We start from the raw sequence: 22,736 nt of genomic DNA, 5'->3' as shown, positions 1-22,736 counted from the left end.
CTGTGTGTGGAGTAAAGGTGATCTAGAGTTGTTTTCCCCTCTGGTTGCACATGTGACATGCTGGTAAAAATTTGGTAAAACTGATTTAAGTTTGCCTGCATTAAAGTCCCAGGAAACTAGGATAGTTGAAAGATATATGGCACGTAGAAATCTGAAGAGGGAAGCCAGCAAAGATAGCTGGGATGGGCTGAGGGAAGTTGAGGGTTGGGATGTGGAATTGGAATTGGAGACAAGTGGGACTGGAGTTGCTAGGCCGTCATAGAATGACGGTCAAATATAAAAGTAAAAAATAAAGTAAAAAATAAATGTTAAAAAAGTTAGTTGGAATGACACTGATGGGCAACGTTGTTACATCTAATGCCTGTTTGCCTTAGGCTGACACCGTGCAGGTGTTTTTACGTGTACACATGCATATACACACTCACGCACATGTAAATAGTGCCATACATGCACTCAAAATGTATTTGTTGTCCTTGATGTCTTTTGTTTTTGCATTGTTTTCTGTTTTCCTTAGTTTTTCTGTTCTTCATTTTGTTGGTTGTTGGTGCAAGTGGGCTTGGGGGGGCACTTCGGGGTGGGGAATGGAATTATTATTATTTTTCCTGGGGGGGGCGGGGTTCTTGGATGGTTGAGGGGCAGCTCTCAGGGAACTGTGTGTGTGTGGGGGGGGGGGTGTCTTGGAGAGCTGGTGGCCTGGTGATTGGGAGCTTGGGCCGGTGGCTGATAGGTCACTGCTTCGGGGCCCTGTTTTGACCTTGTGGGAGATCTGTCAACATTCCCTTGGCAGGGCATTGACCCAGGTTGCTTCTTTGGGTCACTCTGAATGGGAGTCTGTTAGATGACAATGTAATGTAAATAAATGTTAAGCCGCTTCACTGAAAGTAAATAGTATGTTTTAATATTAAATGTAAAAAATATTAAAATAAAGAGTCTCGCTCCACCCCATGTGAGAAGAGACTAAAACAAAGAATGCTTTTCAAATGTGCTATATAAATCAAATATAAATTAAAAGTAGGGGAAAACAGCTATTTCAAAACCTTCATCCAATCCCATCCCCTTCCAGCCAGTGAACAGACAAAGAGGCTAGTTTTAAAACAGGTTTATTGATGTGTGTACAGTGATTGTCTGTGCACCCCAGGATTACAGAAAGGTGAGAAACAATCAGCGTTTAGCGTTTTCGTCGCTCCAGAGGAATGTGATTGCTGTGAGGTTATTACAAGTCAGAGGTCAGCTGTGATGTGGGGGTCAACCGGATAAAATAATGGTTTAAGTAGAAGTTCCTCCTAACCACAGATCTATAGTAGGATCAGATTACATTCACCCAATTCTAACCTTAACCATTAGACGGAATGAATCTATTTCTGACTCTGAATCAGTGGTTAGGGGCAACTTCTACCGACTCAATGGGAGAATAAATTACAGGATGAAAACGAAACAGATAAAAGGTTCAAAACAACAAAGAATATAAAAAACTAAATGAGCCAAACAATTTGGCAAACATAATTTCCTTTCACCTGCTATATCATAATACATTTTAGAATTGGCATGTTCAATAGCAGGATATCCCATGGATTGGACCAGTGGGGATTTTGGCTGTCGTAATGGGGTAGGTAACAGAAATGTTAAAAAAAAACTCTGTACTGTGTTTGAACCTGACTAGTTCCACCCCAACCCGAGGGACTTGGCAACTATACTACTAACTGTATATGGAGGAGTGTGTCATCAAACTGATCTCAGACCTGCTCTGAGCTAATCTGGCTGAGGTACTGAGGACTTGGGGAATACTGAATGGTACAGTCCAGCTAGCACATTTCGGTTCCTTGGAAGTGGTGGGAACGAAGTTTCTTGGTTTTACATTGGTTGTGGGAACGAAGCCATATTTCCTGACTGGTAAAACTGAGAAAAAAATGTAATTTTCTGAGAACAGAAGTGAACATTTTGCCTGTTATGGGAACATTTATCTTTAGGTTGCCTGGGAGGACCCGAGAACATTTTACTATGGTTCCTGGAAAGTTTTCCTGGGTGGTTTTATTAACGCTCCGATTATTTGGAGGTTTTTAAATAAATTCCTTAAAACCTTCACTGAACGTTTCAGTAAGACTTTTAATAACAATGCTAGCTTATTTTTGGGTACATTTTTGGAACTTCAAGCACAGCTAGGAAACATGGAAATGGGGGTCCGTAGGCTTAATCAGGCAAACTTTTTGTTGTGACACAGCATCAGTGAGATTCAAACCTATCATTTTCTGTTGTGTATCCGTGGAATTAGTCCACTGCACCACCATGGATGGAGCTAGCATGCCATGTTTTTTTACGCATACAAAGCTTTTCATTTTAGTCTATTCAAACAGACCCCATTTAAAAGGAAACAAGCACTCATTAAGATCAGGTGTGGCCAATCAGTGGGCACAGCCAACACCCCTGAACACACTAACAAGATAGAGGATAAGAGTTTTGTTGATGCTGAAAAGAGAATGTAAATGTTTTAGCCTCAAATGCTGTTTTTTTATGGAAAGTTCTTAACCTTCTTGGAACAATTTCAGAACATGCCTTTAAATAGAACAATTAGGAAACGTTATGCTGAAGCACCACATTTCCCACAGAACAACGTTGTTTCTTAACGCTCTCTGAACTATTTGATGTCAAAAAATGTCAAAAAAGTTGGGGGAATGTTCCTAGAGCATTACTAAAATTTAAATGACATGTAACCATATTAGAACTATTAGGAAACAGATTATTTTCTTGCCATTTCATTACTTTAACAACTTTTTTTTTGTCAAGTTCCTTAAATGTGCTGAGAATGTTCCAAAGCAAAGCAACTATCCTGCACCATTCCCTGGAGGTTGCATGCAAAATAACAATAGGACAACCACGCTCTCAGAAACATATGGTTCACAGAACGTTATGTGCTAGCTGGGTGGGGCCTATTAAGAGGTAACAATGTTACAGAATGTTTCAGATGAAATTGACTTTAGAGCTGACATGACTCAATATTCTCCATGAGAGAAAATCATGTTGGTTCTAAAAAACATTCTTATCTGAATGTTCTGTAACGATGCAACTCCTTAAATGTGGCCATGAAATGAATGACCATCTAAAATATTTTACTACAAGCTTACTGTAGCTCAGTGTCCTGTGCTACCCTCGGGGCAAACTCTGAGTATTCTAAACCTGAGCTAATAGACAATTGGTTTGGTGAAAACACTGGTACCGAGGAAGATAAGGTTGCTCTTCTAACTGAACTGGGGACTTGGAAGACATCCTGAAGTGGTTTTATATTTACCCATTATATGAAATACAGCATGGCACTGTGTAGAGGCCTAACGGCTGTAAACCTGAAGTAGTTAATGCATCTGGGGCATAGAAATGTAAAATAGAGACATTCTCAGTTCTACTCCAAACATTTCTATCTGAACGTTCTGTAATGTTGCACCCTCCAGAATAAGAAATATTGCTCTCTGGCCCCCGAGTAGAAGCTTGAGTAGGCGTGTATATATCTTATATGGAAAATGTTTAAATTGTAGATTTGTGTTGGACTGCTCATTTTGCTGACATTTCTTTTCATTTGAGGCATTTAGGGCTGTATAATTAACATGCCACACTGTGCACAATTAAGCACAAATGCAAGGTTTGGCAATCCACAGTGCAAGACGTGAGTGTATGTTCATGTTACACATGTGGGTGTAATGTGTTCATCTTCCTGCAATAATTGGACATTTTCAAACTACAGTATCAGTCAAAAGTTTGGACACACCTACTCATTCCAGGGGTTTTCTTTATTTTTTACTATTTTCTACATAGTAGAATAAATGTGAAGGCATCAAAACTATGAAATAACACATGGAATCATGTAGTAACCAAAAAAAGTGTTAAACAAATCAACATATTTTATATTTGAGATTCTTCAAAGTAGCCACTTTGCCTTGATGACAGCTTTGCACACGCTTGGCATTCTCTCAACCAGCTTCATGAGGTAGTCACCTGGAAAAGCAACCAACAAGTGCTCAGCATGTGGGAACTCCTTCAAGACTTTTGGAAAAGCATTCCAGGTGAAGCTGGTTGAGAGAATGCCAAGAATGGGCAAAGGTATCATCAAGGCAAAGGGTGGCTACTTTGAAGAATCTCAAATATAAAATACATTTTTTTGGTTACTACGTGACTCCATATGTGTTATTTCATAGTTGATGTCTTCACTATTATTCTAAAATGTAGAAAATAGTAAAATATTAAGAAAAACCCTTGAATGAGTAGATGTGTCAACTGGTACTGTATATCACAACGTTCAGATAAAAAAATAGTAGTAGCATAATATAGAGCAATTCAATACAAGCACCTGGGCAGGCTAAGCTAGTATAGCCTGAGTATTTGGCTACATTCATTGTCTGGGCAATTGTTTATGGTTGTGTAACGTGTGCGACACAGTGTTGGCAATTTTTTCTCACTCTCCTGGGTTCATCGAACACACATAATACGTCATACACCTACAGAAAACGCATACATCGAGAAATCACATTTAACTAAATACTCAAGATAGAAAAATAGTTGTATCTTAACACTCAACATCTAAATGAAATCCCAACCCATCCCACCCCAAACCCCCCCCCCATTTTTATAAAATAGTTATATTTTCTTTGAAAAAAATGTCTTATGAGGTTACTTTATATCACGCTTTCTGACCTTTCTGTTATGTCTCATGACACGGACCCTGTCTGTCTGTTTGGTCACAAACCTGAGGTGTGGTCAAACTGCAGAATGTTCACCAACATCACTTATATTTGCAACTGTAGAATAAGTTACTGGTACTGTGGGGTTGAACCGCTTCGCAAAATATTACAATGTTATGTTTTCCAGATAATTCATATTTGTCAAAGGGAATATACACTGAAGTAGCATCATCACATTATTGGTTCAAAATTGGGCTGAGATGATTTTGTCAGGAAACCAGCAATCATGAACATCCAGTGACTTCAACACACCTCAGGTTTAGCCCTTGAGCTGCAGACAATATTCAGCCATGTCTGAAGAGAGACAGAATTGGCGACATGGATGACTAGCCATAAAACGAGGTTATCTAAAAATGATGCTTTGCTATAGTGGTGTTCTTATTGCTTTTGAAGGGAGATTCTGTTATGGCCAAATCTTAACTTGAGAGAAATGTGCCTAATGCAAACTACAGCACAGATCCTAAAATGACGTTAACACATTATTACACAAATGTTTGAGGTGCACACACTTGTCTAACATCACCATGGATGTAGTGTAAATTGGAGAAATATTCATATTAGTTATACACAATTATCTCAAGTTAGGATTGGGCCTTTGGTTTCGTGACTTTGTTGGTTCCACTGTTGCGTAGTAGTTGTGGAACGCATCCGTGGGGGCCCTGGCTAGTCGATGGGGCCCTGGAAGATGAGGCGTGTCCAGCCCTGTGGGGTGCTGCTGAGAGGGGCAGAGCAGAAGGGACAGGTGGGCCGGAAGGCGTGGGTCCCATGGGGCAGCGGGGTATCCGCCCAGTACTTGGCTGTCCTCTCTGAACACACGTGGCCGCAGGGTACAAACGCGTACGTAGGTGCTCCAGCATCCACGTACACGGCGGGCTCACACCCCAGCCACAGGGGTACGTAGGGCCCCACGCTCCTGCATAGAGGGCACTCCCGGCGGACTGTGGAGATCCCTCCTTCCCCCTCTCCTCCTCCTCCTCCTCCTCTCGCCTCCCGGCGCTCGGGGCGCTGGCCCCAGTCGTGGCGGCCGTGTACGTGTCCGCAGGTGAGGTAAACCCAGGGCTGGCGCTCCTCCAGACTGGGGAGAAAAGGAAAACTACTAGGTTTTAAGTTTTTCCTCAAACTCAAAGCACCATTTATTTAGTTGGTAGTAGTTGTATTGTAAAATAGCTTTTAAATAGACTACAAGGGATAAAAACATAGTTGTAATCGAGGCATGTTGAATTTGCCCCGACCACTGTCCAAGTAGATAGGGGCAACTCATGTATACTACCTCCTTGTGGTGTAGATCCTTGTCGGTTACTGTGTAGTAGCTACCCACCTGTGGCTGCGTGGCAGGCTAGGGAATGCCAGAGTACTGAGGCCTACAGGACACTGTGGCCGGGCAGCGTTGAGCTCCTGTCGCAGTGCCTCCAGGTGGCGGAGGGTGGGAGCGTGGAGCAGGCCCTCCCCAGTACGCCACAGCAGAGTGGCTCCACACAGGTCCACTAGAGAACCATCCCGCAAGGCACTGCTTTCTCCCTCCGCCTACAGGCCAGGAGACATACACACACACACAGGGAGGACATCAGACTAATACACTCGAGTACATATGCACACAAAGAACAAAATCGGAGAAAATGAAACGTCACAAATACATACAGGTGTCTATTCCCTATATAGTGCACTACTTTTGACAAGGGCCCATAGGGAATAGGGTGCCCTAGTTGTGCCTCTTGTAGCCTACGGTACTGACCAGTTTGCCTCGGCTGGGTCCAGAGCGTGTCTCTCGGAGGGCGTAGACGTCCCCACAAACAGAAATCTCCCTCCACAGGCCCTGTCTGTTGTCCTCAGGGAAACCCTCAGGGTGCATCACCAGCACCCCGTTGGTGGTCAAGCCATCCATGTGGCCGTCCGGGTTCTTCCACTTAGTGGCTTTCTCCTGGAAGAGGAGGAGGAGATGAAGAAGATGAAATAGAATAAGAAAACCAAGAAAGAACCTAAGCTTGGTTACTCATGCCTAGGATTGGTTGTGTTTAGTAGCCACCCAATGGGAGAAAATGTAGGTGGGTACTAGAGGTCGACCGATTATGATTTTTCAACTCTGATACCGATTTATTGGAGGACCAAAATACGCCGATACCGAGTAATCAACCGTTTTATTTAAAAAAAAATGTAATGCCAATTACAACAATACTGAATTAACACTTATTTTAACTTAATATAAAACATCAAAATCAATTTAGCCTCAAATAAATAATGAAACATGTTCAATTTGGTTTAAATAATGCAAAAACAAAGTGTTGGAAAAGAAAGTAAAAGTGCAATATGTGCCATGTAAAAAAGCTAACGTTTAAGTTCCTTGCTCAGAACATGAGAACATATGAAAGCTGGTGGTTCTTTTTAACATGAGTCTTCAATATTCCCAGGTAAGAAGTTTTAGGTTGTAATTATAGGACTATTTCGCTCTATACGATTTGTATTTCATATACCTTTGACTATTGGATGTTCTTATAGGCACTTTAGTATTGCCAGTGTAACAGTATAGCTTCCGTCCCTTTCCTCGCTCCTCTCTGGGCTCGAACCAGGAACACATCGACAAACGCCACCCTCAAAGCAGCGTTAACCATGCAGAGCAAGGGGAACAGCTACTCCAAGTCTCAGAGCGAGTGACATTTGAAATGCTATTAGCGCTATTAGCGGGGTGCTAGCTAGCCATTTCACATCGGTTGCACCAGCCTAATCTCAGGAGTTGATAGGTTTGAAGTCATAAACAGCACAATGCTTGAAGAATTGCGAAGAGCTGCTGGCAAAATGCACGAAAGTGCTGTTTGAATGAATGCCTACGAGCATGCTGGTGCCTACCATCGCTCAGTCAGACTGCTCTATCAAATCAGACTTCATTATAACATAATAAACACACAGAAATACGAGCCATAGGTCATTAATATGGTCAAATCTGGAAACTATCATTTCAAAAACAAAACGTTTATTCTTTCAGTGAAATACGGAACTGTTCCGTATTTTATCTAACGGATGGCAACCCTAACTCTAAATATTGCTATTACATTGCACAACCTTCAATGTTATGACATAATTACGTAAAATTCTGGCAAATTAGTTTGCAATAAGCCAGGCAGCCCAAACTGTTGCATATACCCTGACTCAATTTGACACAATTTCACCCTTTTAATATTGCCTACGAACCTTTCTTTTGTTTATGGTTATGTACACGTTGGAGCAACGACAGTCCTTTTTCGCGAATGCGCACCGCATCGATTATATGCAATGCAGGACATGCTAGATAAACTAGTAATATCATCAACCATGTGTAGTTAACTAGTGATTATGATTGATTGATTGTTTTTTTTATAAGATAAGTTAATGCTAGCTAGCAACTTACCGTGGCTTCTTACTGCATTCGCGTAACAGGCAGGCTCCTCGTGAGGCAGGTGGGTAGAGCGTTGGACTAGTTAACCGTAAGTTTGCAAGATTGAATCCCTGAGCTGACAAGATAAAAATCTGTCTTTCTGCCCCTGAACAAGGCAGTTAACCCACCGTTCCTAGGCCGTCATTGAAAATAAGAATGTGTTCTTAACGGACTTGCCTCGTTAAATAAAGTTGTAAAAAAAATATATATCTATTTTTTAAATCGGCATCCAAAAATACCGATTTCCGATTGTTATGAAAACTTGAAATCGGCCCTAATTAAATCAGTCGACCTCTAGTGGGTACTACCTGAACATGTCCTATAAGGACACACTGTTGTCTTCCGTTTGTGCCTAATGAAGTGTGACTCTTCAACAGACATCCATTTAGAGCTCTCCATTTGGTCTCTCTACAGAGCCCATGCTACACACTCACCCCTAGAAAGATGTTTTTGGAGGAGTCAAAGCCAGCAGCGTAGATGCGTGCAGTGTAGGGGGGGTTGCGTTCACACACCACCCTGCAGGCGAAGCGGGAGATGGTGCTGGGGGCCACTGAGGGGTCCTCGCACTCCTTCCCCTCTCCTGATGTGTCCGTCACGACAAAGTCTATTGGACACTCTGTGGAGCGCCCAATCTGCAGGGGAAACGAGTGAGAGAGACAAACATTACATGGGATCGGTCTTGTGTTCAGAACAGGGTTCGATGGGAAAATAATTTTTAAGGTCCTTTGCTCCCTTTAAAGTCATTTATGTCAGGCCATGATTTGGTTTTATTGATGGATGTGATGGTGATGATTTGAGCTTTTCTTTAGCTTGTTAATTAGGCCAGGACTTGAGGGATCCTGCTGTGCTTATTACTTGCCACGATTGTATCATCGTTCACACACAAATAGCAGTAACATCTGGCTACATTTAATTTCAGGCTGTATGCAGTTACTCACGTAAATAAATTAACCACCTGTGATAACCCACTTAAGATACATTTCATAGTTCTACAATGCTCTCCATGCTTTGAATGTATCCGGGGTCCTGTTCTAAGCTGGCCACCAGACATCTATTTCAGAACTGATTGAATATTCATCCCGTTCCCCAGCTGTTGTGAAAGGTTGCTGGTGTGGTTTTTACTCATACAATATAGTAGGGGTTTGGTGTGGGATTGGCTGATTGAATTGTTATTTCAGTGTGACACACACACACACACACACACACACACACACACGGTGGAGAGTATTCCCAGCATGTGAGCCAAAATAAAGCATCCGTTAAACAAACTCTGGAGGAGGGTGTACACACACACACAGCAAAAGCATCCAGAAAGGGAAAAAGTGGTAGCAACACCTGGGTGTTCAGTCGCTATCCTCTTTCTGTTCTTCCTGTTTTTGGAAGACAAAGAACTCAGTATTACCTAGATAAGCAGGCAGGCATTATTTTTGTGTTAAGCCGAGAAGAAAAAAAGCATTGCTGTGGTGTTTACCTGAAACATGTCAGTGTCGTTGTCGTGGCAGTACTCCACCACCACTGTCTGGTTGCGGGACAGAGTGAAGGAGATGCTGTGCTGCCCCCTGCTGTGGACTGCCTGCAATCACAACACCACCACCACAGGAGAGGAGAGTTTAGGGTAGACCTTTACATCCTCATATTGCTGCGATATCCTCTCACACACACTCCGTTACTGTAGGCCTACCATGAGGACAGCATTTCCCACTATAGGAAGACTACGGCAACATCACATTCTCACGCACACACCTTGCTGTCCTGTGGTGTGTTGAGGATGTGAACAGTGCTGGGTTTGACTCCATTGGCCTTGGTCCTCCGGTACAGAGCGAAGCGGCTCTTCCTCCTCCCCCGGTCTCCACTGGGCAGAGAGCCATTGTACCTAGAGAACGCAAACACATAACACAGAGATTCTACATTAAATAAATTACATGCTAAATGTTTTGTAACTAAACTATGTAATATGATCATTACTTTGGATCTATGCATTAAAAAATTAAAATAAATTGAGTGGCAGCCCACAGGTACAACAGGAATATACACTCAGTGGCCAGTTTATTTGCTACACCAATCTAGTACTTAGTCAAACCCCAGCCCTTTGCCTCCAGAACAGCCTGAATTCTTCAGGGCATGGAAAGCTTGCTCAATTGGTATCAAGGGACCTAACACGCACGTGCCAGGAAAACATTCCCACACCATTACACCACTGCCACCAGCCTGTACTGTTGACACCAGGCAGGTTGGGGCCATGGACTCATGCTGCTCACGCCAAATCCTGACTCAGCCATCAGCATGACGCAACAGGAACCGGGAGTCGTCGGGCCGGGCAATGTTTTTCCACTCCTCAATTTTCCAGAGTTGGTGATCGTGTGCCCACTGGAGCCACTTGTTTTTGTTTTTAGCTGATAGGAGTGATCCTCTGCCGCAATAGCCCATCTGTGACAAGAACTGATCAGTTGTATATTCCGAGATGACATTCTGCACACCACTACTGTGCCGTTATTTGCCTGTTTTTGGCTTGCCATTCTCCTTCGACCTCTAATAAACAAAGAGTTTTTGTCCACAGGACTGCCACTGACTCAATGTTTTGTTTATCGCACCATTCTCAGTAAATCCTAGACACTGTCGTGCGCGAAAAGCCCAGGAGGTCGTTTCTGACATACTGGAACCACCGACGATCATACCATGCTCAAAGTCACTAATTTTGACAACTCGTTCAATCGAACAGTAACTGAGTTCCTTGATGCCGGTCTGCCTGCTTTAAATAACATCTGAAAATAAATAAATAAGAAAGAGAATACGCCATGTAGTAGAGGTCGACCGATTAGGATTTTTCAACGCCAAAACCGATTATTGGAGGACCAAAAAAGCCGATACTGGACGATTAAAAAAAATGTGTAATAATGACAACAATACTGAATTAACACTTATAGTATATTATATGATTAATTATTTAAATATGAATATATTTATTTTGCATTACAGATTACTTTTTATGTATTTAGAGATTTATTTGATGTCAATGTTTTATATTGTATAGATTGTTTTTCAAAATCAAACAAAACCACAAACATACATCTAAATATGTCCACGTCTACCAGTGGAGTTAGATATAAATATTATTTTACAAGTCCATTGGGTTGGTGAAAAATGTCACATTTCTGTGAAGTTGAGCTCCCTCTAATTCTCAAAGCCGCTATAGGCCCATATACTAAATCCTATTTTCTTATGAACTCTCTGGTGCACTTTCCCACTTTTTACTGAGTCAGATAAAATCTTAAATATATTTTCAGAACTGTTTTGTATTTGTTACCTGATCCCGATTTAGATGAGTTTGTAGAAGTTTAAGTTTTTACACTTGAAAATTTGCCTAATTCTTTAATCACTAGGCCAAAGGGCATAGATAGTACCAGTCAAGTTTGAACACCTACTCATTCAAGGGTTTCTTTTTAAAACTATTTTATATATGTATTAAATCTTCACATTTCTTTATTTTGGGGTTGTACTTGGGTTTCAATGTTATACTATAACCCAATTTTGATTTGGGATTTTAGATATCTGGATTATAACTGTATATAATGTGTAATGAATAAAACATTGAAAGTCAATATATATAAAAAATATTTAAATAAACAAAAAGAGTTCTTAACAGGGCGTGTTTTTTTTTTTACCCTCGCAGGTGTCGTCTCCTTCAGACATGAGCTCGTCGTCAGAGCAGATGTTGAGCACGTTAACCAGAAGACCCCTCATATTGCAGTTCAGCCATTTCAGTATTTATTTCTATGAAAGAGCCTTTGTAGTTCAGAATGTAACTTTGTACAAAATGAAAAATCACCATATATGTGAGCGGCCGACTTGATTCGTTCTTATGTAGCAAAATTTGAAATTGTGTTTTTTACATTAGATATTATTTTGACAATGATATAAAACATCAATAAAATCAATTTAGCCTTAAATAAATAATGAACCATGTTCAATTTGGTTTAAATAATGCAAAAACAAAGTGTTGGAGAAAAAGTAAAAGTGCAATATGTGCCATGTAAAAAAGCTAACGTTTAAGTTCCTTGCTCCAGAACATGAGAACATATGAAAGTTGGTGGTTCCTTTTAACATGAGACTTCAATATTCCAAGGTAAGAGGTTTTAGGTTGTAGTTAATATATTATTTATAGGACTATTTCTCTCTATACCATTTGTATTTCATATACCTTTGACTATTGGATGTTCTTATAGGCACTATAGTATTGCCAGTGTAACAGTATAGCTTCCCCCCCCCCCTCGCCCCTACCTGGGCTCGAACCAGGAACACATCGACAACATTCACACTCGAAGAATCGTTACCCATCGCTCTACAAAAGCGCACCTCCAGCTAACTAGCTAGCCATTTCACATTGGTTACACCAGCAATTAGGCTGATAGGCTTGAAGTCATAAACAGCGCTGTGCTTGCGAAGAGCTGCTGGCAAAACGCACGTAAGTGCTGTTTGAATGAATGATTACGGGCCTGCTGCTGCTCAGTCCGACTGCTCTATCAAATCAGACTTAATTATAACTTAATAACACAGAAATACGAGCCTTTGGTCATTAATATGATTGAATCCGGAAACTATCATTTCGAAAACAAAACGTTTATTATTTCAGTGAAATACGGAACCGTTCGGTATTTTATCTAACGGGTGGCATCTCTAAATCTAAATATTCTTGTTACATTGCACAACCTTCAATATATGTCATAATTACATACAATTCTGGCAAATTAGTTCACAATGAGACAGGCAGCCCAAGCTGTTGCATATACCCTGACTCTGCGTGCAATGAACGCAAGAGAAATGACACAATTTCACCTGGTTAATATTGCCTGCTAAACTGGATCAGTAGTTATAACTAGTGATTATGATTGATTGTTTTTTATAAGATAAGTTTAATGCTAGCTAGCAATTTACCTTGGCTTCTACTGCATTCGCGTAACAGGCAGGCTACTCGTGGAGTGCAATGGTTAGAGCGTTGGACTAGTTAACTGTGTGGTTACAAGATTGAAACCCCTGAGTTGACAAGGTGAAAATCTGTCGTTCTGCCCCTGAACAAGGCAGTTAACCCACAGTTCCTAGGCAGTCATTGAAAATATCAAATCAAATTCATTTATATAGCCCTTCGTACATCAACTGATATCTCAAAGTGCTGTACAGAAACCCAGCTTAAAACCCCAAACAGCAAGCAATGCAGGTGTAGAAGCACGGTGGCTAGGAAAAACTCCCTAGAAAGGCCAAAACCTAGGAAGAAACCTAGAGAGGAACCAGGCTATGTGGGGTGGCCAGTCCTCTTCTGGGTGTGCCAGGTGGAGATTGTAACAGAACATTGCCAAGATGTTCAAATGTTCATAAATGACCAGCATGGTCAAATAATAATAATCACAGGCAGAACAGTTGAAACTGGAGCAGCAGCACGGCCAGGTGTTCTTAACTGACTTGCCTAGTTAAAAAGGTATACATTTTTATTTTTATTTTTTATTTTTTTATAATCGGAAATCGGCGCCCCAAAATACCGATTTCCGATTGTTACGAAAACTTGAAATCGGCCCTAATTAAATCGGCCTTTCCGATTAATCGGTCCACCTCTACCATGTAGCCTATTCACCTCATTTGATCTTTGGAGATATCGCAAATCCCTGCTGATCATTTGGCTCTTCCAAATTGACGGTCTCCCGCCGGTGTTGGTTTCTGTGGGCCTACTTTGCTACAGAATGAAACATCTCTTTTATAAATGCTGGCCTATCACCTCCACCACTCATTCCTCACTAACAACTAATGTACAACTACCCGCTCATAGATACGGATAAGTACCACTTGAGTCCGATTCACTGAGAGGCCACTTGAAACCTCAGAATAGCGCGCTTACTGGGCGAACCCTCTTTACACTGAAACACCAATTAACTGTATTCAGCAAATGCCTGAATAACAATGGTTGAAATAATATGGTGCTCTGAATACTTGTAGGTTCAACTCCTTCTTAACCTCTCCTCTGGGCACTTTTCTCTCTGTGTGTGTGTGTGATATATATCTTTGTTAGTGTGTGTCAGCACCGAAAGAGACAGCGAGAGACACGGAAGAGAAACAGAGAAAGAATGAGTAAGCGTTAGCCTAAGTGGAACTGTGCGGTCATCTCAGCTGATTGTTCAAACCTAAACTCTTTCTTGTCTCTAGCTTGCTGGGCAACTGAGAAGAACTGCACTGTCACGCTAAGAGTTCATGGTGAGGCCTGCTTTCAGCTAATCAGCTGGGCATGGTACCTATTAAACACTATTCAGATGATGCCCAGTGGACACAGAGCCCTTTGAGGGGACATCAACCCTGCTTTCAAATCAAATTATTCCTCTCCTCTCTCTCTAGCCCTTCCTCCTTTCTCCCAGACCTCGCTCTCCTCTTAACAAAGCTATGCCTCTCTATGCCAAGCTGCAGCTGCTCTTCCTGGACGATCAGCATCATTCCACAGTTCTAAACGAGACCTAAGCCAAGATCTTTCCCTTTCACAATGTTAGTCCAGACCAGACAAGCCAAGATATTTCCCTTTCCACAGTGGTGGAACAGAGTGCAGTAGTGAGTAGATCTAAGGAGAGATCTCAAATCAAATCAATCTGAAGGGAACCCACTGCTACCTGTACAATGACCCTGTGTCACATCAGGACAGAGCTGAACAGGCAGGAGGGAGGGAGGGGGGGTAAGGAGAAAGAGGGCATAGAGGAGAGGTAGACCAGAAAGAAAGAGACAGGGCAGGGAGATCGGGCAGAGAGAAAGGGGGTAAATATGAGGAAGAGAGCAGGAGTAGAACAGGGTAGAGGTCAGGAAGAGAGGGATACAGAAAGTGATGAAAGGACCGAGATGCGGGAAGCAGATGGACCAGAACTGGCCAGGCAAAACACCGTAGGGTTTGGGGATATTACAATAGTATTGTCGATCAACAATGACTGACAGCTATGGTCGATGGTGACGACATCGTAATGTGACAGGCGATGATTTACCTATTTGAACTTGACTGTCGCTGCGCAGAAAAGAATGGAGTTGGCCAGTGGACGGCAGGGCAGCACACGTGTGACATTCAGAGTATATCTGCCTATTCCTTTCCATTTGCTATAGCCTGTGTTATATAGGCCTCCAGAACACATTCCTTAACTATACTGATCAAAAATATAAATGCAACAATTTCAAAGATTTTACTGAGTTACAGTACATAGAAGGAAATCAGTAAATTGAAATAAATTCATTAGGCCCTAATCTGTGGATTTACACATGACTGGGCAGGGGGCCTGGGAGGGCATACGCTCAGTCACCGGGGAGAGCCAGGCCCAGCCACTCAGAATGAATTTTTCCCAACAAAAGGGCAGTCCTGCAGTCAACATTACTTATTGTCCCCAGCACAAGGTGCACCTGTGTTTATTAATCAGGTTTAATCAGCTTGTTGATATGCCACACCTGTCAGGATTATCTTGGTGAAGGAGAAATTCTCACTAACAGGGATGTAAACAAATGTGTGCACAAATTAAGAGAAATAAGCATTTTTTGTGAGTATATGACATTTCTGGTATCTTTTATTTCAGCTCATGAAACATGGGACCAACAGTTTATGTTGTGTTTATATTTTTGTTGAGTATTTGTTTTGTCCATTCGATATGGAATATGACTTTGGGCTTTCATCGTTTTACACATGCATGGTTTCTCTCCTAATCAAACAATATATTCATCTAACGGAGTTCCAACTCAAAAAGTTGTTTGAATAGCCTACACATTTAAGGTAGCCAGGGGACTAATAATGAGAGAGAACAAACATCAATAGCCTATAGAAAAATTGAATGACAAGTTCAAGCTTATTATGAAAGAAGTAACCCACGCAGGGCGGAAAAATCCCTCCATGCGAGGTCAAAAGCCAAACGGTCAATAACCTGTTCTCCTACTAGGCCTATCACAAAAGCTTTAAGGCAAGTCAAAGTTACAAACAGTAGCTTATTTCCCAAATATTCAAATAGCCTAAGAAGGTGTTGTCCTAAAGTCTCCTCTTGCAAAAAGAACAACTACAAATGTTGGAGCCTATAAGCCCAGTGATAGGCTATTCTCAATCACAGCTTTATGAGAGATAGAACGAGGATGAGGCAACGTAATTATTATCCAGTTCTGAAGACTGTAGACTTGCTTATCCAGCCCATGAGTTATAACCTAATTCACTACGGTATGACCGCTCGTTCCTTATTAGTTGACAGTCACTTTGCTGCATCATGTGCACGAGACACACCTGTTCCATGCTGAAGCTCCACCAGAAAGGTATATTATAAAATGTTTGCTTGCACTTAGCCTCTGCCCAGGCTTTCAGCAACATTATCTTTCATCATGATTCATCCAGTTGTAGCCGCAATTTGGCGCTATTAAAAATAGGGGCCAATACCATCAAATCACAATGTTTTATGAGGACATAATCACAATAGGAAAAGGGTTGACATCGCCCAACAGCTGTACGCAGTATGAAATATTCACTTCCTCTGCCACCAGCCTTATTTTTGTGGAGGGCAGAAGTGCCATTAAGAACTGCTTCTCTCAGAGAGTCAGCAAACAGCACTGGGGAAGGAGTAAGACAGAGAAAGATATAAAGTAGAGAAGGAGAAGTGGGCGCAAGAGAGAAGGGCAGGGGTGAGCTGCAGAGCCTGGCCCTGGCTAGCACACAGAACCAGAGAGCCCACTCAGCCTAGTCTAACTAAGATAATGAATGACAGATAGCAGACAGGGACTCACTGCAGAACAATCACATCACATGCCCTGCACTGAGATACCGACCGACCGAGCCTGCCGAACCTTTTATGGTTAAGGTGGATCTGGCAAATCATGCCATCGCAGCATAAAAGGGAAAGGGGGATACCTAGTCAGTTGTACAACTGAATGCATTCAACTGAAATGGGTCTTCCGCATTTCACCCAACCCTTCTAAATCAGAGAGGTACATGGGGCTGCCTTAAACGACATCCACGTCATCGGCGCCCGGGGAACAGTGGGTTAACTGCCTTGCTCAGGGGCAGAACGAAAATATTTTTACCTTGTCAGCTCTGGGATTCGAACCAGCAACCTTTCGGTTACCAGCCCAACACTAACATAGGTTAGTTATAGTCAAATATACACGTCTGATAGCGACGAGGAGAGGGTTCTCTCAAGATTTCCTCAATGTTATACTGCAGCTAGAGAACTGGGAAGAGCATTCAGCATTTCCTAGAACATCATTGGGTCTGTGTGTGAACAAGATTTCATGTAATGACTAAATCATTACAGTATAATTACAAAGGAAAGAGGGAGATACTAAAAGCATTTCTGCAGAGGACTGTGTGTTTTGTAGTGTCACGCATGGCTGTTTTGTCTCTGCCACTGTATGTCCTTTAGCTACAGGGGGGAGAATGCGGCTAATCAGTATTCAAGTGCAGCCTGACTCTATGCCCATGATGATCAGCAGCATACGGACAGCATAGCCACGAGGGCTAGGTGGAGATTTGACCATACTGCTAACTAGAGGTCGACCGATTAATCGTAATGGCCGATTAATTAGGGCCGATTTCAAGTTTTCATAACAATTCTGTATTTTTGGACACAGATTTGGCCAATTAAAAAATATATTTTTAACACCTTTATTTAACTAGGCAAGTCAGTTAAGAACACATTCTTATTTTCAATGACGGTCTAGGAACGGTGGGATAACTGCCTTGTTCAGGGGCAGAACGACAGATTTTTTACCTTGTCAGCTCGGGGATTCAATCTTGCAACCTTACGGTTAACTAGTCCAACGCTCTAACCACCTGCCTTACATTGCACTCCATGAGGAGCCTGCCTGTTACGCGAATGCAGTAAGAAGCAAAGGTAAGTTGCTAGCTAACATGAAAACTTATCTTAGAAAAAACAATCATAATCACTAGTTAACAACACATGGTTGATGATATTACTAGTTTAGCGTGTCCTAAGGTAAAAATCTGTCGTTCTGCCCCTGAACAGGCAGTTAACCCACTGTTCCTAGGCTGTCATTGAAAGTAAGACTTTGTTCTTAACTGAATTGCCTAGTTAAATAAAGGTAAAATAAATAAAAAATTAATATAATCGATGCAGTGCACATTCGCGAAAAAGGACTGTCGTTGCGCCAACGTGTACCTAACCATAAACATCAATGCCTTCCTTAAAATCAATACACAAGTATATATTTTTAAACCTGCATATTTAGTTAATATTGCCTGCTAACATTAATTTATTTTAACTAGGGTAATTGTGTCACTTCTCTTGCAACAGAGTCAGGGTATATGCAGCAGTTTGGGCCGCCTGGCTCGTTGCGAACTAATTTGCCAGAATTTTACGTAATTATGACATAACATTGAAGGTTGTGCAATGTAACAGGAATATTTAGACTTAGGGTTGCCACCCGTTAAGATAAAATACGGAACTGTTCCATATTTCACTGAAAGAATAAACGTTTTGTTTTCGAAATGATAGTTACCGGATTCGACCATATTAATGACCAAAGGCTCGCATTTGTGTGTTATGTTATAATTAAGTCTATGATTTGATATTTGATAGAGCAGTCTGACTGCTCGATAGTAGGCAGCAGTAGGCTCGTACGCATTCATTCAAACAGCACTTTTGTGCGTTTTTGCCAGCAGCTCTTCGCAATGCTTCAAGCATTGAGCTGTTTATGACTTCAAGCCTATCAACTCCTGAGATTAGGCTGGTGTAACTGATGTGAAATGGCTAGCTAGTTAGCGGGGTGCGCGATAATAGCGTTTCAAATCGGTGACGTCACTCACTCAGCGACTTGGAGTAGTTGTTCCCCTTGCTCTGCAAGGGCCGCGGCTTTTGTGGAGCGATGGGTAACGATTCTTCGAGGGTGTCTGTTGTCGATGTGTTCCTGGTTCGAGCCCAGGTAGGGGCGAGGAGAGGGACGGAAGCTATACTGTTACAATGGCAATACTAAAGTGCCTAGAAGAACATCCAATAGTCAAAGGTATATGAAATACAAATCGTATAGAGAGAAATAGTCCTATAATTCCTATAATAACTACAACCTAAAACTTCTTACCTAGGAATATTGAAGACTCGTTAAAAAGAACCACCAGCTTTCATATGTTCTCATGTTCTGGAGCAAGGAACTTAAACATGAGCTTTTATACATGGCACATATTGCACTTTTACTTTCTTCATTATTTATTTGAGGCTAAATTGATTTTATTGATGCATTATATTAAGTTAAAATAAGTGTTCATTCAGTATTGTTGTAATTGGCATTATTACAATGTATTTTTTATATTATTATTATTTTATCATTTTTTTAAAATTAAAAGACAAATTAATTGGTATCGGCTTTTTCTGGTCCTCCAAAAATTGGTATCGGTATTTAAAAAAATCATAATCGGTCGATCTCTACTGCGAACACATTACTATACTTGAGGTGTCAGTCAGAATTCCACTCTTCTTGCATATTTTTTTTTTATACACGTTATTGAGACACAAGACTGGATAAATCATTAGCCCCTACCCTTATGCATTTTTACTTGTTTATTGGAGGTACATGCAACACGCCAAAACATTCCAGACAAGAGGTAGGCTAGCTATAATAACTATATTGCTCATATCTATCCAATATTTTCATATCTGTGCCCAGATCAGGGCTAGGGGTTGATTTGGGATTGCGCTGTAGTCTAATTCAGGAGGGGTGGAGAGAGGAAGAGTGGTGTCATGGAGTCACTGCATCACAGGCCTGTATGCAGGATGCTCTTGAAGTACAACGGAAGTTTGAGAATGAGAGAGTACATGGGAACGTAGTTAAGCCAAAGATCCTCAGGACTATAGACTGGGCAGAGGTGGAAATGCTGAATGTCTGTCTCTGTTATGCACATCCTGTCTGGAAAATATGTTAGCCAACATGCAGGCACCATTTGTGAATGCTCCAATAGGCCTGCGTGTGGTTGTTGATTAATTCCCTAAGTGAACAACAAACGTAGGCTATATATACACACACATCAATTGTGGAGGGATATGCTAGGCTGTGTTTTACCGGTTGGTTTGGTTTCATCCAGTGTCCCACTTTCTGCGATCATCACAGCTCCAGAATAGTATGACATCATAGGTATTTTCAGCCTGAGCAATCGAGTGCTGATTTTACACCGACTCAGATCTTTATTGAAGAAAAAAAGCCTACATCCTCCTTACTCATTTCAGTGTGGGCTTATGATGATGTGGCAGACTACTTATTATAACAATTATATTCGGGCGCTGTTACAAAGTAACAATAGATCAAATCAGTCCCCAGTGTTACAAAGTTACTGCAACGTTACTATACTTAGCGCTCGTTCTATAGCAACTTCACAATAATTTCCCCACAATTGTGTGGGGCAAATTTGTTGCGAAATATAAATAAGCTTAGATTTTCTGTATAGCAATAAAGGATAACGTTTGTCTGTGTAGAACAAAACCAACTGAACTCAAATCGACTCACACCGTCATCCTTTCAATTGTTTTCGTAGTACACGAATATAATAGTAGTAACCAAATCGCGCTACCACGACTATTTGCTCAGTTTCGAGCAACTACTATTTATCCGTCTAGTCTACTGTTACTCACCCCAGTAGGACCAGCTCGCCGTATTTCACCGGGTCTTTAACCGGCACATCATCTTCGTCCTGGTTCGGCGAATTCATCAGCCTGGCGCGAGCTTGGTCTTGTAAACGTTCGAGAGCGATAGTAATGAAATAAAATCACAAATACACCCTTCAAACTACGTGGAAGTTTCTTGATTTGAATTCTATCCGAGTTTGATTAGAGGCAAGAGTTTCGTGAGAATTCTTGTTCTTCGTTTGATTGTTTTGATTCCGTGAGCGAGCATCTTTTGAAAAGAATGTAGAAAAAGCTACTAATTTAAGGCCCGCGCGACACAAAACTGTTCTGTATAGCAGAGTGTACAAAAACAGCTCGCGGGCAGAGGGAGTCGACTGACCCATCTTTTGTAGGGGAGGACAATAAAATAAATAAAATAAAAAACGAATAATACATTCCCTATAAGATCACAATCTATTTTTTTCGTGCGTATTGTTTTGAATCAGACATACTGTGTGGGAATAATACTGAAATATAATTTTGTTCTTTCTTAAAATTCAATTCAGTGACCAACAATCTCCCTTTGAAAACCATGCAGATTGTCGAGGTCTTGATGAGCAGCTTGCTAGTAGTGACTATTATGTAAAATAAAATAAAGCGGTTTCAAATTCTGAAGGAAATGCAATCCCTTTGTAGTCCAGGCTCAGCATATTATATTTCACATTTTTGATTTACATTTTTTGGTCATTTTATAAAGAGCTTGAATAATTGTTCAATGTCTCTCTGGTGGCAGTCATTATAACGTGCCTACTTCTCTTGTTGACTGTTTAGATTTCATTTGGAAGTGGGTCAGACAGCCATTCTTAAATTTTTTTTTAAACCAATCCCAGCATATCGGTACACCCAGTCTCATTCCCATTGACATAGGTTGGGAGACAGGGATATTGGACATGTAATGGATTTCGGATTCAATAAAAAAAAAAATAAGTTACCCATTTTGTGGGTCAGTTCACCTGTGTGAAAACCTGTTCGCATTCAAAATAAAAGGCCCCCTTTGAAACTGATACAAAGAGATACAAATAGTGGAATAATGCCATATTTGGACTAGATCATGCTAAACAAGGTTGAAATGTTGTTATATAACTAATAAATAAATTTCGACCATGAATTCATTTGATAATGAACAGTATATAAAATGTGAATTTATTAGACTGTATGTTTGCATTGGGGCAATATACAGTGCATCTGGAAAGTATTCAGATCCCTTGACTTTTTCCACATTTTGTTTACAGCTAAAATTGACAAAATAATTTTTTGCCTCATCAATCTACACATAATACCCCATAATGACAAAGCAAAAACTGTTTTTTAGGAATGTATATATAAAAAAAACTAGTATTCAGACCCTTTCCTTAGTACTTTGTTGAAGCACCTTTGGCAGAGATTACAGCCTTGAGTCTTCTTGGGTATGACGCTACAAGCTTGGCACACTTGTATTTAGGGAGTTTCTCCTGTTATTTTCTGCAGATCTTCTCAAGCTCTGTCAGGTTGGATGGGGAGGGTTGATGCACAGCTATTTTCAGGTCTCTCCAGAGATGTTCGATCAGGTTCAAGTCCGGGCTCTGGCTGGGCCACTCAAGGACATTCAGAGACTTGTCCCGAAGCCACTCCTGCGTTGTCTTGGCTGTGTGCTTAGGGGCATTGTCCTGTTGGAAGGTGAACCTTCATCTAAGTCTGAGGTCCTGAGCGCTCTGGAGCAGGTTTTCATCAAGGATCTTTCTGTACTTTGCTCTGTTCATCTTTCCCTCGATCCAGTCTCCCAGTCCCTGCCGCTGAAAAACATCCCCACACCATGATGCTGCCACCACCATGCTTCACCGTAGGGATGGTTCCAGGTTTCTTCTAGACGTGACACTTGGCATTCAGGCCAAATAGTTCAATCTTGGTTTCATCAGACCAGGTTTCATCTTGTTTCTCATGTCTGAGAGTCTTTAGGTGCCTTTTGGCCAACTCCAAGCG

At 41.3% G+C, this 22,736-nt stretch overlaps 1 protein-coding gene across 2 annotated transcripts; it reads right to left on the bottom strand.

Moving 5' to 3' along the window:
* Positions 1–5,051: 5,051 nt before the first annotated feature.
* LOC109900953 (E3 ubiquitin-protein ligase pellino homolog 2) lies at positions 5,052–21,110 on the bottom strand. Of its 2 annotated transcripts, none has more exons than XM_020496870.2 (7): positions 20,745–21,110; positions 9,874–10,003; positions 9,602–9,703; positions 8,565–8,762; positions 6,457–6,642; positions 6,043–6,248; positions 5,052–5,799 (listed from the first exon to the last, which is right to left on the bottom strand). In XM_020496870.2, exons 1-7 carry the CDS (start codon positions 20,819–20,821, stop codon positions 5,388–5,390), a joined length of 1,311 nt encoding a protein of 436 aa, XP_020352459.1. In that variant the 5' UTR covers positions 20,822–21,110; the 3' UTR covers positions 5,052–5,387. The 2 variants fall into 2 exon arrangements, with proteins under 2 accessions (XP_020352459.1, XP_020352458.1); XM_020496869.2 differs by having other exon boundaries at positions 5,052–5,817; positions 20,745–21,100.
* Between the last annotated feature and the right edge of the window lie 1,626 nt (positions 21,111–22,736).

This window comes from Oncorhynchus kisutch, linkage group LG12 (assembly GCF_002021735.2).
Source record: "Oncorhynchus kisutch isolate 150728-3 linkage group LG12, Okis_V2, whole genome shotgun sequence".
Classification (NCBI taxonomy): domain Eukaryota; kingdom Metazoa; phylum Chordata; class Actinopteri; order Salmoniformes; family Salmonidae; genus Oncorhynchus; species Oncorhynchus kisutch.
Note: the sequence above shows the minus strand (reverse complement) of the source record. Positions and strands in the feature narration are given on the sequence as shown.

Coding starts and splice junctions, on each gene's coding strand:
- LOC109900953 (XM_020496869.2), bottom strand. CDS start 20,821: ATGAATTCGCCGAACCAGGACGAAGATGATGTGCCGGTTAAAGACCCG. Junction 10,004..20,744: donor GGCGAGCTGGTCCTACTGGG/GTGAGTAACAGT, acceptor TGCGTTCTCTAG/GTACAATGGCTCTCTGCCCA. Junction 6,249..6,456: donor GACCCAGCCGAGGCAAACTG/GTCAGTACCGTA, acceptor CCTGGCCTGTAG/GCGGAGGGAGAAAGCAGTGC.